General features: G+C 41.5%; 3 protein-coding genes across 3 annotated transcripts; all 3 read left to right on the top strand.

The window, feature by feature from the left end:
- The first annotated feature begins 858 nt into the window (after positions 1 to 858).
- Positions 859 to 4,116, top strand: LOC142617657 (putative RING-H2 finger protein ATL21A). Its single transcript, XM_075790610.1, has 2 exons — positions 859 to 1,641; positions 3,529 to 4,116. The coding sequence occupies exons 1-2, from the start codon at positions 906 to 908 to the stop codon at positions 3,957 to 3,959; spliced, it is 1,167 nt and encodes a 388-aa protein (XP_075646725.1). The 5' UTR covers positions 859 to 905; the 3' UTR covers positions 3,960 to 4,116.
- A 3,144-nt stretch (positions 4,117 to 7,260) lies between these two features.
- On the top strand, positions 7,261 to 12,499 carry LOC142616289 (uncharacterized). The gene is made up of 3 exons (XM_075789168.1): positions 7,261 to 7,321; positions 10,578 to 12,174; positions 12,259 to 12,499. Exons 1-3 carry the CDS (start codon positions 7,261 to 7,263, stop codon positions 12,497 to 12,499), a joined length of 1,899 nt encoding a protein of 632 aa, XP_075645283.1.
- Positions 12,500 to 14,757: 2,258 nt separating this feature from the next.
- Positions 14,758 to 15,662, top strand: LOC142616288 (uncharacterized). Its single transcript, XM_075789167.1, has 3 exons — positions 14,758 to 15,104; positions 15,247 to 15,496; positions 15,597 to 15,662. Exons 1-3 carry the CDS (start codon positions 14,758 to 14,760, stop codon positions 15,660 to 15,662), a joined length of 663 nt encoding a protein of 220 aa, XP_075645282.1.
- The last annotated feature ends 571 nt before the right edge of the window (positions 15,663 to 16,233 follow it).

Genomic DNA, 16,233 nt, shown 5'->3' with positions numbered 1-16,233 from the left:
CTATTCACAATTTTGCAAAATGCTTTAGTGCTCAACAAGTTTGGGGAGTACTGTAGCGTTTTGTAAAACTTTTCTCCTGTTTTTATATTCTAAGTTTCTAACTTATTTCTATTTCCATTCTCTCTACTCCCTAAACAAAATTAAAAAAATTATGATTAATATTTTAATATATATATTTTTGAGAAGAATATCAATATTTTAATTGAATGTATAAGAACTGAAAATGAAAAGTGGGTGGTTAAAAATAGAAAAAAAAAACTTTTTACTTCAATTATTGGTTTAAGTCTACAAAACCAGGTTCGGTCATGCGTTATAGTCTTATAGACATGAAATGCGTAAAAGTATTTCACATTACTTGAGTCTTTTTTTTTTTTTGGAGATAAGATAAGGGGTGTTTATGATAACTATTAATATTATCATGCTCAATTGCAGCTTTCTACCTAATATTTAGCAATATTTTTATAAATAGTTCATGTATGACTTTTCCCCTGATAATTAGGGGGGACAATGACAAAATTTTAAGCATTGGAAGCAAATATAATAAATTAATTTTATAGGTGGTAAGTATTTACATGGCAGCCGTACCATTATATTGTAGTAGTACTAGACAGACACGTACGTACGTAACTGTAACAATAACGGTCAGTAGGCCGCTACCAACCAGTGTTGATTGGATAATGCAGTTAGTTATAATTTATAAATGCCAGATCAGTATCAAAATTAAAACATTGACTTTAGAATTGTTTAGAAATTTATTTAATAATGATGGTGAGACTTTTTAAAGTTAAAACAGGCTACTTAATTAAGTCTATATATTAAATTCTATATATATGTGCAAGGGGTGCCCAATCTCACCCCTAAGGCCCTGGATTCAGGGGGGCTTTCAATTTCAACAAAGAAAAAAAATGAGCATATTCCAAGTCTTGTCTCTTGTCCTCTTCTTCTTGTTCCTCTCTCCCAATCCCATTATTATCATTATTAAAATTAAAGCTGCAGGAGCTGGACCTTGCCCAGCCTCCAAGTGTGGCAGAAACGGCCCATCTATTCGTTTTCCCTTCCAATTACAATCTCAATCTGGGCGTGATAATGATAGTAATGAGTGTGGATATCCAGGTTTCGACCTCAGCTGCAATAGTAAGAGTCAAACAGTTGTAAAACTTCCTCATTCCGGTGAATTCTTTGTGCGCAGCATCGACTATCCGAACCAGCGGATAGAGTTGTATGACCCTGATCGTTGCCTTTCACGAAGGCTCCTACGCTTCAACCTTTCTGGCTCACCTTTCGTTGCTGCTTTCAATCAGGAATACGTATTTCTCCGCTGCCCATCTCAGTTCAGAAAGTTTGGTCTCTCTGTCATCGAATGCCTCAGCAATTCCACACATTCTATCTTAGCTACATCCTCGTTGATTCTTGCTAATTCTACCATTCCTTCATGCAAAGTCATTACCATATCGCCGGTTCCGGTCACCTGGCCATCCCAGTATTATGAGGGATTCATAGATCATGACCTCAATCAGGATCTTCTTTTAACGTGGTACGTACCCGGTTGTGGAGATTGTGAAACACAAGGCGGTGTGTGTGGATTCAGGACAAATAATAGTACTACTCAACAAATTGGTTGTTTCTTTCCACCTCAAGCAGGTAATTAATTTACATTTTCCTTTCTATATTCTCTTTATTTATTTGTTTGTTTTCCATTATTTATTTGATAACAGACGTATATAATTTCTTTAACATAGAATTAGAATCGTTTTAGAACCATCAAACCCTACGTAGATCTTGAAAATGAATAATGAATTGGAGAGAGAGAGAGATGGCATGTCAGCTTTCGGACTAGGTCTATATATTCTTATTTGGGCCTACGGATAACAATGTTGTAACGCTTATTAAGGTCGTTGACTTCGAAAAGGATAGTGTATATATATCATGCACATTCTTCGTATTTTATTATTGGTATTGATTAGGAAAAAAAAAAAAGAGAGAGAAGACAATGTCAATGGAATGGGAGCCGTAGGATTGATAGAATTGACAATTATATTGTAGTTTAGACAACACTATATCTAAGAAGTATAAAATTTGAAGTTTAAGATAATCTTAAACAGATCCGTCGGTATTGATATTTTGACCGCTAATTAAGAATAATCTTTTAAACCATAAAATTTTGTTTCTAACATATTAATAAATATCTAATTTTAGATATAAAGAATTAGGACAAAACTTAAGTACAGTGCCTTAAGTACTGTTTCCTAATTAAGTTTTCCTCTTAAAATTCAGCCATATGAATTCTAAATTAAAAAATACACTTCAATCTCATGAAAAAAAAATTCACATGAAAGAATCTTAGAAGGGGAATTTAAGGAACAACACCTAAGTACTGTATTTAAGTTTTGCCCAAAATATCATATTCTCTAAAATTAACTTTATATAGGTAGTTTTAAGGGGAAAAAAAAAGTGAAATGTTGAATTCAAGTGTTACATTAGTAATTCTAATACAGGTAGGGTATGTGAGAATTGATAATTTATACTTCAAATATAGGAAATAGAATTCCTACAATTTATTAGAATTGATATGTTAATAAGATATACTCTAGTTCTTCTTAATAATAATTTTATTAAACGAATAATCAAAATTTGAATAGTTCTAAAATATTAACAAAATTTCCATCTCTAATTCATATTTAACAAATTTAACACACATATCGGCCTAAATGTCTAGGTGTATCATAATGTTAGTACAGAGCTTATCTGTTTTTTCTAAAAAAAAAATGGAGAGAGGAGTCAAACTCAAGATTCACTTGTGAAACAATGAGTTAGATAGTCCATCACTAAAATTCAGGTTCTACCGACCTTAATTGCCAACCCTTTTTTGTTGTTAGTCTGTCAAGCTACAATGACGTCTCATTAGACATCCTAATCGGCACTTAATTTCTGAACTGGCTTTAAGGGTATTGTTAGATATCTAAATTTTAGGTTCCTTTAGCTTTGAACAACAGCATATTGGTGGTTATCCTATTGATTCCATTTGCTGGAACTCGAAGATGCAACAACTCACTTGCCCCCATTAAATTAAATTAATCATGTTAATTTTTATTTACGTAGTTAATTTGTTGAGATCTCTCACTCAAGTCAAACTATTTATTTGGATTTAACTAACCTACAGATCTTTAGAGCATATTATATTCCTGAGGACAAGAAAAAGCTCCCATTAAGTTCTAAAATCTCTGTTACCAAAATCAAAAAGATTCTAGACCTTTGTACCAAATTGCAGTATAACAACAGCTTTAATTTTCCATTACATATACTTGGCATTGATTGCAAAGCCTAATAAAACTTCTACATATCTATTTTGATTCCAAATTCTGTGCTTGTTCTCCCCTCTCATGGGATAGAGTATAGACATCCTTTTTTGCAAAGCATTCAAATATGAAATCTAAAATGAATGTAGAATTAGGTGATAATTTAGCTCTAAACTGTATCTGATCCCTTTGATTGCTACTTAATTTAGACCTCAACTGCTTCAAATTTCAGGCCAATTATCTACAGGTCTCCGAATTTTTAGGATCGTCTGCTTCTCTATTGCCTTACCAACCATCACCTGTGTTATTGGGATTGCATGTTTCACATGTTGCATGGAAAGTGCAAGAGGCAGTAGGTCCAATCCCCCGGCTATAGTGACACCACAACGTCCTGATGTCATGATGGGTCTTGATGAATCCACCATTCAATCCTATGAAAAGCTAGTCCTTGAAGAGAGCCAAAAACTTCCCGGACCCAATGACAACACTTGCCCAATATGCTTATCAGAATATTGCCCCAAAGACACACTGAGATGTATACCGGAGTGCAAGCATTGCTTCCATGTTGAATGCATTGATGAATGGCTCCGAATGAATAAAACTTGTCCAGTCTGCCGAAAGTATCCATCTACTGCTCATCAGGATACTTCAGACATTGTTTGATAATTGTAATTAGCATTTTTGGAGGTATACTTCCGTTTGATTGTACATGGAGGTTGTAACTTTGAGTCTTTACTTTACTCTGTATATCCATAGTTACAGTATGCTGTTTTTAAGAACAATAATTGATAAATAAATAATTTTCAAATTATCAGTTAAATAATAATATTTCACATAAATTAGATATCATAATTTAATAAACAATTTATCGTCAATTCATGAATATTTTTAAGTGGTGAAGTTAAGGAGTGGATTAGGTTACTATCTTGAGACGATACAGACTATCAATGAAATTTTAGGTGTAAATGTGTAATAGACTTACAATATGTGTGTGTCCTCCAAAATACAACAGTTCAACCAACTTGATGATTATCCCTACAAGCTTACAAAGCTTGTAAGATTAGAAACTCTCTCAATAATACTTTCTTTTACTTAGAAATATAATGTATGAAAAACACATACATTCTCAAAAGACCAAGCGAAGATTTTGGAAATTAGTTGCTACGTGCAAGGGTCAAGGGGGGAAAATTTGACCACCTTATGTTTTTGACACTTGCTTTATCTATATACAAAAAGATCGGTCATCTTAGAATATTACCCATATGTCTACGTATAATACAATAGGCTTGTCAGCACACACATATCATGCCGCCAATATAAGCACTACTAACATCATCTGAACACGGCCGATTCTCCTCATGACTCCAATAAGTTGAAGAAGAGCAGTCATAAAAGCAAACCCAATTTTACAAAAATCAATGCTTACTTAAGTTGAGTAATTTCATTTATCAATAACAGAGCCACATTTTTTCTAGAATGTGTATTCTAGCACACAATATACCAACGTTCGTTTATCTATGCAAATATGTTCATGTATAAAAATAACTTAATGAACTCAACTCTGATGAAAGGAGCAGGTAGAATGACCTGCCGAATCTCATCAAGGGCCACTGTACCTCACTTGAGACATCGCTTCTTCCGCTACCCCTGCGTTCCCGGAGCTACAAAAATATCAACAAACAAGTTGGAGAAATAAGTCATCATAAACAGATTAGAAACTAATGGATTTGATGAAAAAAAAAAAATTACGTTGTGAATTCTCCCTGTTGGTACCCAAAACAAAAACCAAAAAGAGTTGAGACTCTAGGCCAATGATTGCAGCAAGTCAGAACAAGAAGTATGCAAATGTTACCAAAAGAGAGTTTCTATGCAATTTCCTTTGTACACTTTCGCATTTTATCCCTTAATGGTCAGCAGACACTATGTCTTGCAATTCTTTTGGCCACGAAACCTCTTATGCAATGAAACAAATACCTATGGCATTAAAAATGAGCCCAGCAGAAGTGAAGAATTAAGCTCAGTGACTAAACATTTGAAAGTCATCTTAGATGGATTAACTGTGTGCAAGTGCAACGACGGAATTCGATCAGTGATAACACCACTGAGTGGTTTTGGGAAAATGTAACAAAGGGAATGAAGGACAAAGCTTTTAGAAAAGATGTGGGAGCCTATGGGATAGTGGTATCCTTGCAACTAATTAAAACCCAAGCAATTTGGCCATTAGGATTTTTTCCAGTAGTGATATTAGAATGAACTAAAACATTTAAAACACGCAGATAATGGTATTTACGAAGTACCGAAGATGGTTATCAAAATCAATTTCCAGATGCAACAGAATGAAGCAAGCCCTTGAACAGTAGTATATTTCTGGCATATTTAATAATAAGCCTACAAACCACCAAAAGATAAATTGCTTCCTTATCATACTGAAGAAGAAAGCATTGATCAACAAATTAATATGCTGGCTGCATGAGCTGATCTTAGGCTAATGTGATGATATCATCAATTTACAACTACTAGCATCCATGGTTTTGAAACCCGGACCGTTTAATGAACTAGGAAAGAGAGAGGTTCAAGATTTTTAAGATTGGACCAAGGTTCAACTGAGGACAAACCGTGATGCGTCATTTAATTTTTTAATATATTTGATACTTAAATTTGTATATATTTATTAAATTTTCATTCTTGACCAACAAGATGTGCGTGGCCCAATAGTTTGCATGTTGGACATGTTATTTCACTTGCTGAGAGCAAGTTCAAATCCTGCTTGTGGAGTGTGGGGTGCAAAGGCTTAAGTTCAAGTTTTTAAAAGGGAGCTTCACACGCATATACACTTACTAACTTGAATATGTGAAAACATTGACTGAGGTAATACTTGAATTGCTGACTAACTTCCTATTATAATTTTACATTAGTTAGCGTTTATTTAACATGAAAAATAAATTTGGGAAGAATCTTTCTTGCTAATCTCAATCACATCAATACTAGGGCTGTCCACCACCTGCTTGGACCCAAAGACCCGCCTGGTACTTGATGATCTCCACCCAAGAATCGCTTAATCCAAGCGGTGGTTTGGTCGGTTGTAGGTCACCAGCGCTAGGACCTGATATTGTCGGTTCGAGTGGAGGTTTGGCTATCTGAGAACCTAACAAACTTGACCTACTCGAAGACTTCTTCTCTCCGCGTTAGAAATCGCAAATTTCGGCCAAAACTCCGATAAGCTCAACTCTAACTTCACCAATATTAGGTGATCTTGTCCAGATCTCAACAGATTCAGCAAGATCTCCATAGATTTGAAAGAATATAGGCCAAATCTTGTTAAATTCAACCAGATCTGACGAGATCTGGCCAGATTTCAGCCAAAATACGACAATATTGGCAAACCTAAAATCGACCAATACATACCCGAAAACCGATACAACCTGACCCGGTTGATCCGAAACTTCATTTGGGTCGGTTGTTGAGGTCTAAAATAAATATACATAAGAAAAATGATAAAAGGCCCAAGGGAACGATACATTGGGCCTAATTTGTGGGAAATAAAAGAATTAGAAAGGAAGAGAAAGATTGAAGCCACGAAGAAAGGGAGGACTATGGACCTGAGGCCCAATAGAGGGTAAGGAGTCTATAGAAAAAAGGAACGGAGAAGGGAAGGAGAAGAGTTCAGCCCACTAAGATCTGAGGACACCGGGGATTTCTTGGGACCTCTGGATGTACAGCACGGCTAAAGAAGGATTAAGACAGCTCAGAAGGCCCCAAGAAACAAGAAACGGATGGGCCTTCTTCTTGAAGCAACCAGTAATACGGCGCAAAGCCTGAAGATTTGTATAGTAACGGCTCAGAGGTAGGGAGTCGGCGTCTTGGGAACCTAGAAAAAAAAAAAAGAAAGGGGAGAAACCCACAAAAGGAAATGGCTGGGAAAACCTTCGGTTTTCCCAGAAGAAGACCTCACTTACTGGGAAAAATGACAAAAGGAAGGAGCGTCAAAAAGGGACTTAGAAGGCAAAAGGGTCTTAGAGTAGAAGGTCAGTGAGGCACTTTCAAAGAAAGGAACATCAAAAGAAGGAAGCTATGAAAAATGAGGAAGGGAGTAGTCAGAGGAGTTGAGATGAAAAGAGGGGCTTTGGTACCTAGGGGGGCCAAAGGGAAAGAATCAATGGTACCCCGAAACCCTAATGTGACACTATAAAAGGGGGAGAGCAACCAATGTTGGGGGCATCTTGGAAAAACGAGAGAACAGATAGAATCAGTAACAAGCTCTGTAAAACTCAAAGCAAACAAGGGAATACCTCCCGGTATCCCAGGAACAGCCACTATAGCATATGCTTGGATTCAAAAGGATTCATACTTTGCAAGTCTTGGAGACCTAAAAGAGTCATCTAAGTCTGCAATTTTTGAGCTTATTTGAACCTTGCATTAATCCTTGGTGAGCTCATTGTAAATCCGTAACTAAAAAGAAATTTATTAATGAAACATTTTCCACAGATTTAAGGATCCTGAGCAAATACTTTGTTATTTCCTTCATTATATTTGTTTGCCCTGTTGTTTTTTTTTCTTGTTGATCAATTCATATATTCTCGATTGCAAGTGTGTGTGAATTGCAGGAGTCTCGCCCAGTGCATCACTTGGTCTTTAAATAGCCTACTTAGCTGCGGTAGACTAAGCCCAATCCCCTTAAACTATAATCAGGGAGTTCGGGATCCTCGTCTAAACTTGGGCCCAGGTACTATTAAAAAAAAATCTACTCCCACACCTTTATTAAACATAAAAAATAAATTTGGAAAGAATCTTTCCTACTAATCTCAATCACATCAATACTAGGGCTGTCCACCACCTACTTGGACCCAAAGACCCACCCAGTACTTGACGATCTCCACCCAAGAATCGCTTAATCCAGGCGGTGGTTTGGTCGGTTGTAGGTCACCAGCGCTAGGACCTGATATTGTCAGTTCGAGTGGAGGTTTGGCTATCTGAGAACCTGACAAACTTGACCTACTCGAAGACTTCTTCTCTCCGCGTTAGAAATCACGAATTTCGGCCAAAACTCCGATAAACTCGACTCTAACTTCACCGATATTAGGTGATCTTGTCTAGATAGCCAAACCTTGCCATGGTAGCTTCTCTATCCTCTTCTACATTTGCCCGAATCATCGCAATCTCCATCTCCTTGTGGTAGTCATCTACGCTCCTATAGCCTTGAGTAAGACTCTGTAATTTCTGATACAAGTCCCTATAGTAATGACTAGGAACAAACCGCCTCCTCATGGTGGCCTTCATTTCCTCCCAACTCTCAATAGGTCTCTCATGGTTTCTCCTTCTGTTTATCACAAGTTGATCCCACCATATAATAGCATAGTCAGTAAACTCAATGACAGCGAGTTTTACCTTTTTCTTCTCGGAGTAGTTGTGGCACTCAAAGATTAACTCCACCTTCTTCTCCCACTCCAAGTATGCTTCTAAATCATTTTTCCCTTGGAATGTTGGTATCTTCATTTTTATGTTTCCTAGATTCCTGTCAGTCCCATCTTGCCATCTTGGATCTCTTCGGAAACCTCTACCACGCCTTTCTCCCCTCTGCACAAACCTGCCCTCATTGTTCAATGAAGCTTGATCTTCTTCATCTTCAAACTCATGCTCGTGGTAGTCATCAGAATCATCCATGTGCGCATGCCTTTCTTGCCTTCTAACATTAAGGCCTCTTTGGGGACGCTCCTTACGCAAAGTAGCAATAACAGTGTCCTGCCTATCCATCCGATCCCGAATCTCATTAAACACCACGTTCATGCGTTCAAATTGTTGTTGCATAGCCTGCAAAATGATGGACGACTCCTCCCCTCCTTCCCTATTTGATGTTTCACACCTAGAAGACATACTTTTAAAACAACAGAGAATTGTTAGAAATAATTCCTCACAACACTCCCTCACGTGTTTGCACTCAAATTATGTCACTCCCACTCGTGTTTCACTCTTAAATTGGCTTTTTCCCGATATTAGTCTCACACTCTCTTGCCTTTTTCCACTCATAGTTTCGTCTTTTCAGTTCTGCATTAAACTAATAAACTTGATCAAGAAATTCAACTTGTAGTGTTTAAACAAATACCAACGGCAAGAAAATATGACAGTAACACTAAATCAAAGGAAGAGGACAAAAGAAAACGATATTCTGGTCTGAGAGAATTGAAACTACAAACAATTTTTTTTTCTTTTTTTTTTCTAAATCTTTTTTGATGTCTTTTTTTTTTGACGTTTTTTTTTTGGGAGCTGGGTGCACGATTTTAGCCTAGTGCACTTCAACAAAAAAAAAGAAAAAAAAGAACGATGAATGAAGAACACAAAAGGAATAGGATAGGATGATAACAGGAAAAAATAATAATAATAAAGGGATAGAAAACTGATTTTAGAACTTGTGCTCTGATACCAAATGATGTGAATCTCAATCGACACGTTTTGAGACCCAACAAAAATATTGGAATATTTAATACCAAATGATGCGAACCTCAATCGACACACTTTGAGACCCAACAAAAATATTGGAATACTTGCCTAAGAAAGCTAAAATTCAGATTTTTGATAGAAACCTTGACCCAACGTTTATAATCGAAACGCGAACCAAATGTATAAGTTGACCTTGACCCAATGGTTATAAAGAATCACGAACCAAATGTATAAAGTTTGAACGCTACAAGGAAGAATCCCTGATAAGTTCACAGTTCTTGAAGAACCAAAAGAAGAGCAAAGCCTCACATTTTCTGATTTTTATTCAATAATATTATTAAAAAACGTTTACAAACTTCAGAGCCTATTTAAGGGCTCCATAAAACTTGACAGACGAGAAAATATATTCTAAAATAACTCCTAATTGATACCTTACCATATCAGGAATCAAATTTGACCTAAAAAGCATTAAATGGACCTAAAAATAAGGAAAATACCTAAAAAAGGTACTAAATAATAAAACCCTAAATAAAAGTTGATTTGGTCTGAAATTAGCAGATCCAAAATAGGAAAAAAATCTGCCTTCACTGATATAGAGCTAATCAATCATTAATTCATACCATAAATCACTCATAATTAAGCCAGATCAGCCCTAAATAGCTTGAATTAAATTTATTATGTTTTCAGCTTCCTTTGGGCCAAGCTTGGAATGTCCTGCGTTAGAATCAGCCCAAATCTCTTGAATCAGCCCATTAAGTACTTCTTTGCTCTTCTTGGATCTTGCTCTTGTAATAGGCCCAACTGGAACATGCAATGGATCCTTGAATGCTTGTTGATTCTTATCAGGTCGTACCAAACCCTCCGGACAATGTCTGACGCCTCAGGCCGCAGCCGCCTTGACAGAAGAGACCAGGAGCTTGAATGAAGGGACTCAGAGCTCGAGCGCTTGTGCAGGGCGGTCAGGGATTTGGAGTTGCAAGCACGGGGCCGACTTAGGAGAAGGGACCAGGGAAAGGTCAGTAAGTGTGGGGAATCGCCATGAGGCAGGATCTCATCAATCCGGGTCTTGTAGGCACCGCGACTGCTCACGAGAGTATGCGGACCGTGAATCGACTTCCCCCGACGCGGAGCGACCACATAACGCGGCCATGGATACCATGAGCCGAGCACTGCGTCAAGCTGCTCGGTCTCCGTTCTCTAGAGATATTGAGAGCGTGCCTATGCCGAGCCGGTTCGCACGGCCACCGTTCAATTCCTACACAGGGAAGACAGACCCAGTGGAACATGTAAGTCACTATATTCAGATGATGTCCTTACACTCCCATAACGATGCATTGATGTGTAAGGTTTTCCCCTCGAGCCTTGGGCCCATTACTTTGAGTTGGTTCAATGGATTGAAGAAGGGCTCGATCCATAGTTTCTCGGAATTGATCCAGGAGTTCGGAGTGTGGTTCATGACTTGCAGCCGGGTGCCGCAGCCCGTGGACGTGTTGCTATCAATGAAGATGGGGGCTGGAGAGACCCTTCGTAACTACACCAGTCGGTATTGGGAGTTGTACAATGAGATTGGCGGGGGTAATGAAAAGATCGTGGCGAGCACCTTTCGGATGGGCCTACCCGAAGAATCCGAGCTAAGAGAATCGTTGACCTTAAAGCCTCCCGAGGATATGAGGCAGTTGATGAGGCGTATCGAAGAGTACAAGCGCTTAGAAGATGATCGGCTACAGTCTAAAGGGAAGGAGTCGATAATCAATTATCCTTGGAACAACGGCTTCAACCCCAGACACAGGAAGGATTTGAGGATTCAAGAGCCCGGCTTGGCGGTTGGGGGAGTCAACGTGACGTTCAAGGAGCCTATACACCGCATCATTGATCGGAAAAAAAATGAGCCGTATTTTAAGCGGCTGAACAGGATGGCGGGCGACCCGTCAAGGAGAAACCAGAATTTGTATTGCTCCTATCACAGGGATAAAGGGCACACCACCGAGCAGTGTAGGGTGTTGAAAGATCACCTGGAACAGTTGGTGAAGGTGGGGCATTTGAAAGAGTTTCTGGTGGAGACAGGGGATCAGGCGACTGAACAGGCTGATCGGCTGTGTCGAAACCCTCTCCCACCCCCTTTGGGAGTGATAGAGGTCATCCACGCCGCTCCAAGGGTAATTAAAGCACCCACAGCAAAAGGGGTGTTGACCGTGGTGTCAGCAGAAGGAAGCGCGAGCGAACAACCCCCGGGTAAGAAGCCGAGGTACAGCAGACAACCTATCGCGTTCAACGACGACGACCTGGAAGGTACTACTCAGCCCCACCACGACGCTTTGATAGTCACGGCCCGAATAAGGGGATTTATAGTGAAAAGAATAATGATAGATCAAGGGAGTGGCGCAGATGTAATGTACCCGGACCTATACAGGGGGCTCGACCTGAAAAAGGGGGACTTGTCCAAGTATGATACACCTTTAATAGGATTTGACGGGCATATGGTGATTTTAGAAGGGTAGATTTCGCTCCCAGTTATCATGGGTGGCAGGGAGGTAATGGTGACATTCATAGTAGTCGCCTTTTTCTCTCCGTACACGGTAATATTCAGAAGGCCATGGATACATAACATGGGGGCTGTGTCGTCCACCTTGCACGTAAAAGTCAAGTTCCGAACTGATGAAGGAATTACAACGATAAGGGGTGATCAGCAAGCGGCCAGACAGTGTTTGGTAGCCACAGAAATCAGACAAACAGAGCAGAAGGAATCAGCTGAGAAGGCACCCCTATAGCAATTACAGCACCCCCAAGGGGAGGGGACTAATGCTGCCAAGGATTTGGTAAGCGTAAAGATCTTACCAGGAAGTGAAAGGAGTTTTCAGATAGGGGCAGGCTTGAGTGATGGGGAAAGGGTACAGCTACTCTTATTCCTCAAACAAAACGTGGATGTGTTTGCGTGGAATCCATATGAGGTGCCCAGCGTTGACCCCAAGTTCATAGTTCACAAGCTGAATGTGGATCCGCTGTGCCCCCCGAAGAAACAGAGACCGAGAAGATCTGCTAGGGAGCATGTGGAAGCCGTTAGACAGAAAGTCGGGAAGCTGAGAGAAGCGGGGGCCATAAAGGAAACGTTCTTTCTGGAATGGCTCGCAAACACGGTGGTCGTGAAAAAGAAGAGCGGCAAGTGGAGGGTTTGTGTTGATTTTACCGATCTGAATCGAGCGTGTCCAAAGGATCCGTTCCCGATGCCGAAAATCGACCAATTGGTGGACGCTACATGCGGGCACCCGAGAATGAGTTTCCTCGATACTTTCCAGGGCTATCACCAGATTGCCCTAGCCACCGAAGACCAAGAGAAGACGGCATTCTTAACGCCCGATGCTAACTACCACTATATTGTGATGCCGTTCGGTTTGAAGAACGCGGGAGCCACTTATCAACGAATGATGACGAGGATGTTTAGGGATAAGATTGGACGGACAGTGGAAGTATACATTGATGACATGGTGATAAAGAGCAAGTAAGAAGGACAGCACGTTGGTGACCTGAAAGAAGTGTTCGAGATCCTCCGACGACACCGGCTGCGCCTTAACGCTGATAAGTGTGCATTCGGGGTTGGATCCGGCAGGTTCCTGGGTTATTTGATTACTGAACAGGGGATAGAAGTCAGCCCCGATCAAATTGAAGCCGTGAAGTTTCTCAAACCGCCGGGCAACCCGAAAGAGGTTCAAAAGCTGACCGGTATGCTGGCTGCTCTTAACCGATTTATTTTCAAGTTCGCTGATCGGTGCCAGCCTTTTTACCAACTTCTGAAGAAGTGGAAGGGGTTCCAGTGGGACGAGGAGTGTGACAGGGCCTTCCAAGATCTAAAGGATTACCTTGGCCGGGCACCGACGTTGTCAACCCCAGAACCGGGAAAAGACTTGTACATGTACCTCTCAGTATCCGAACATGCAACGAGCGCCGTACTACTGAGGGATTACGGTGCACAGCTCCCAGTTTATTACATTAGCAAGACGCTAGTCGACCCGGAGGCCAGGTACTTACCACTGGAAAAACTGGTGCTGGCACTCATGCACTCAACCCGAAAATTACCCCATTATTTTCAGGCCCACACAGTCCACGTCTTGACCGAGTACCCGCTGCAATCATTGTTAAGGAGATCTGACTTTACGGGGAGGATAGCCAAGTGGGGGACTCAGCTGGGCTTCTTCGACATCAGATACAAGTCGAGGAACTCAGTGAAGGGACAAGTACTTGCGGATTTTATTGCCGAGTTCTCATCGAAAGGTACAGACATAACCTGCGTAGTAGAAGTCAAGCCATGGAAGGTGTTTGTGGGTGGAGCGTCCAATGCGGCTGGAGCGGGGGCAAGGATAGTGGTCATCACCCTGGAAGATCTGAAGCTGGAACACTAATTCAGGTTAGGCTTCAGGGCTTCTAATAATGAGGCCGAATACGAGGCCCTGCTGGCAGGACTTAGGGTTATCATGGATCTGGGGGTAAAGGAGATGGAGGTATACTCAGACTCCCTCCTCGTGGTAAGTCAGGTCCAAGGGAACTTCGAGGCCAAGGATCCCCGGATGATAGAATATCTGCGGCTAGCAAAGCAAATGATGGGTGACTTTGTGATAGTCAAGATCGAGCGGATAGCCCGGGGACGGAACTGGCACGCCGATTTTTGGCAACTCTAGCATCATCAATAGCTGACGAGGTACCTCGGTTGATCAGGGTGGAGTTGGTGCCCGAGCCAAGTATTACCGCCAGGGCACTGATTCTACAGGTCACTGTAGCCGAGAAGTGCTGGATGGATCCAATCATCAACTTCCTTTCAGAGGATCGAGCCCCGGAAGATGAGAAAGAGGCAGCCAGAGTACAGCGAACTTCCGCTCGGTACTGGTTATCTGCCGATCGGAAGCTATATTGCAGATCATTCGAAGGGCCATACCTATAGTGCCTTCGCCCCGGCCAGGCTAAAGAGCTGTTAGCCGAACCGCGCGAGGGAGACTGCGGTAGCCACGTGGGGGGACGCTCGCTGGCGCACCGAGAAATGACCCAGGGTTTCTGGTGGCCGCAGATGAGGAAGGAAGCCACCGAGTATGCTCAGAGATGTGAACAGTGTCAGGTTCACGCGCCGATGATCTACCAATCGGCCGGGAACTTGAACCCAGTTTGCAGCCCGTGGCCATTCACCTGCTGGGGGCTGGATATAGTCAAGCCTTTTTCCCGAGCAACGGGCAACCGAAGGTTCGTGTTGGTGGCAGTAGACTACTTCATAAAGTGGGCAGAGGCTGAGGCACTGGCCAACATCCGAGACGTTGACGTTAAGAGATTTGTATGGAGGAACATTATAACAAGGTTCAACGTGCCGAAATCTTTAATATCGGACAATGGCCTGTAGTTTGACAACAGGGCTTTCTGGGAGTTCTGCGAGAGCTTTGGTATCCGGAACTGATACTCCACGCCGGCTTACCCGCAGAGTAACGGCCAGGTAGAAGCGACAAACAAGGCTATGGGCATACCGAACCACTCTGAGGAGATCCACTGGAGAAACGCCGTTCTCTCTAACTTACGGGGCAGAGGCAGTCATCCCTGCTGAAGTAAACGTGTGTAGCGCCCGAGTTGCGGGATTCGCTTCTGACGAGAACAAGGAGTTGATGGCCAAGGAGCTGAACTTGCTAGAGGAGCACCGAGATATGGCCACCATTCGGCTGGCAGAGTATCAACAGAAGCTTGCCCGGAGGTACAATAGAGCTATCAAAAGGAGGGAGTTCGCTGCGGGAGATCTGGTACTCCGAAAGGTAGTGGGGAATACGTGAGAGACGAACGCGGGAAAGCTAGCTTTAACCTGGGAGGGTCCCTACCGTGTGATTGCTATTGCTGGAGCAGGGGCATACTATCTGGAGGATTTGGAGGAAAAACCACTCCTCCGGCCATGGAATGTTCGCAATTTGAAAAAAATTTATCAGTAACCGAACACCCTCCAAAGATATAAACCTAATGTAACCGGGCATCACTGCATGTTTAATATGAAGACCTTGATTTAGCTGCCCCCCCCCCCTCCTTTTTCTTATTTCAAGTTATTATCACCAGGCAAGAATTATAAAGAGAATTGCGAGGGTAAAGGGCAACTTATTCATGGCAAGGATAGAAACCTGCCCTCGGTTCAAGCCCTATAATCGAGCAAGTGAAAACCTTACGCTATTTTTATCTAAGGACAGAAACCTACCCTCGGTTCGAGCCCTATCACCGAGCAGGTGAAAACCTTACGCTATTTCTATCTAAGGACAGAAACCTGCCCTCGGTTCGAGCCCTATCACCGAGCAGGTGAAAACCTTACGCTATTTTTATCTAAGGACAGGAATCTGCTCTCGGTTCGAGCCCTATCACCGAGCAGGTGAAAACCTTCCGCTATTTCTAATCTAAGGACAGAAACCTGCCCTCAATTCGAGCCCTATCATCGAGCAGGTGAAAACCTTACGCTATTTCTAATCTAAGGACAGAAACCTGCCCTCGATTCAAGCCC

This window comes from Castanea sativa, chromosome 11 (assembly GCF_040712315.1).
Source record: "Castanea sativa cultivar Marrone di Chiusa Pesio chromosome 11, ASM4071231v1".
NCBI classification, from domain to species: Eukaryota; Viridiplantae; Streptophyta; class Magnoliopsida; order Fagales; family Fagaceae; genus Castanea; species Castanea sativa.
This window is presented reverse-complemented; position numbering and strand designations above follow the sequence as displayed.

Coding starts and splice junctions, on each gene's coding strand:
- LOC142616288 (XM_075789167.1), top strand. CDS start 14,758: ATGACCCAGGGTTTCTGGTGGCCGCAGATGAGGAAGGAAGCCACCGAG. Junction 15,105..15,246: donor TTAATATCGGACAATGGCCT/GTAGTTTGACAA, acceptor CACTCTGAGGAG/ATCCACTGGAGAAACGCCGT. Junction 15,497..15,596: donor AGTTCGCTGCGGGAGATCTG/GTACTCCGAAAG, acceptor TTGCTGGAGCAG/GGGCATACTATCTGGAGGAT.
- LOC142616289 (XM_075789168.1), top strand. CDS start 7,261: ATGACAAAAGGAAGGAGCGTCAAAAAGGGACTTAGAAGGCAAAAGGGT. Junction 7,322..10,577: donor AAAGGGTCTTAGAGTAGAAG/GTCAGTGAGGCA, acceptor GATTCTTATCAG/GTCGTACCAAACCCTCCGGA. Junction 12,175..12,258: donor AAAAAGGGGGACTTGTCCAA/GTATGATACACC, acceptor CATGGGTGGCAG/GGAGGTAATGGTGACATTCA.
- LOC142617657 (XM_075790610.1), top strand. CDS start 906: ATGAGCATATTCCAAGTCTTGTCTCTTGTCCTCTTCTTCTTGTTCCTC. Junction 1,642..3,528: donor TTTCTTTCCACCTCAAGCAG/GTAATTAATTTA, acceptor TTCAAATTTCAG/GCCAATTATCTACAGGTCTC.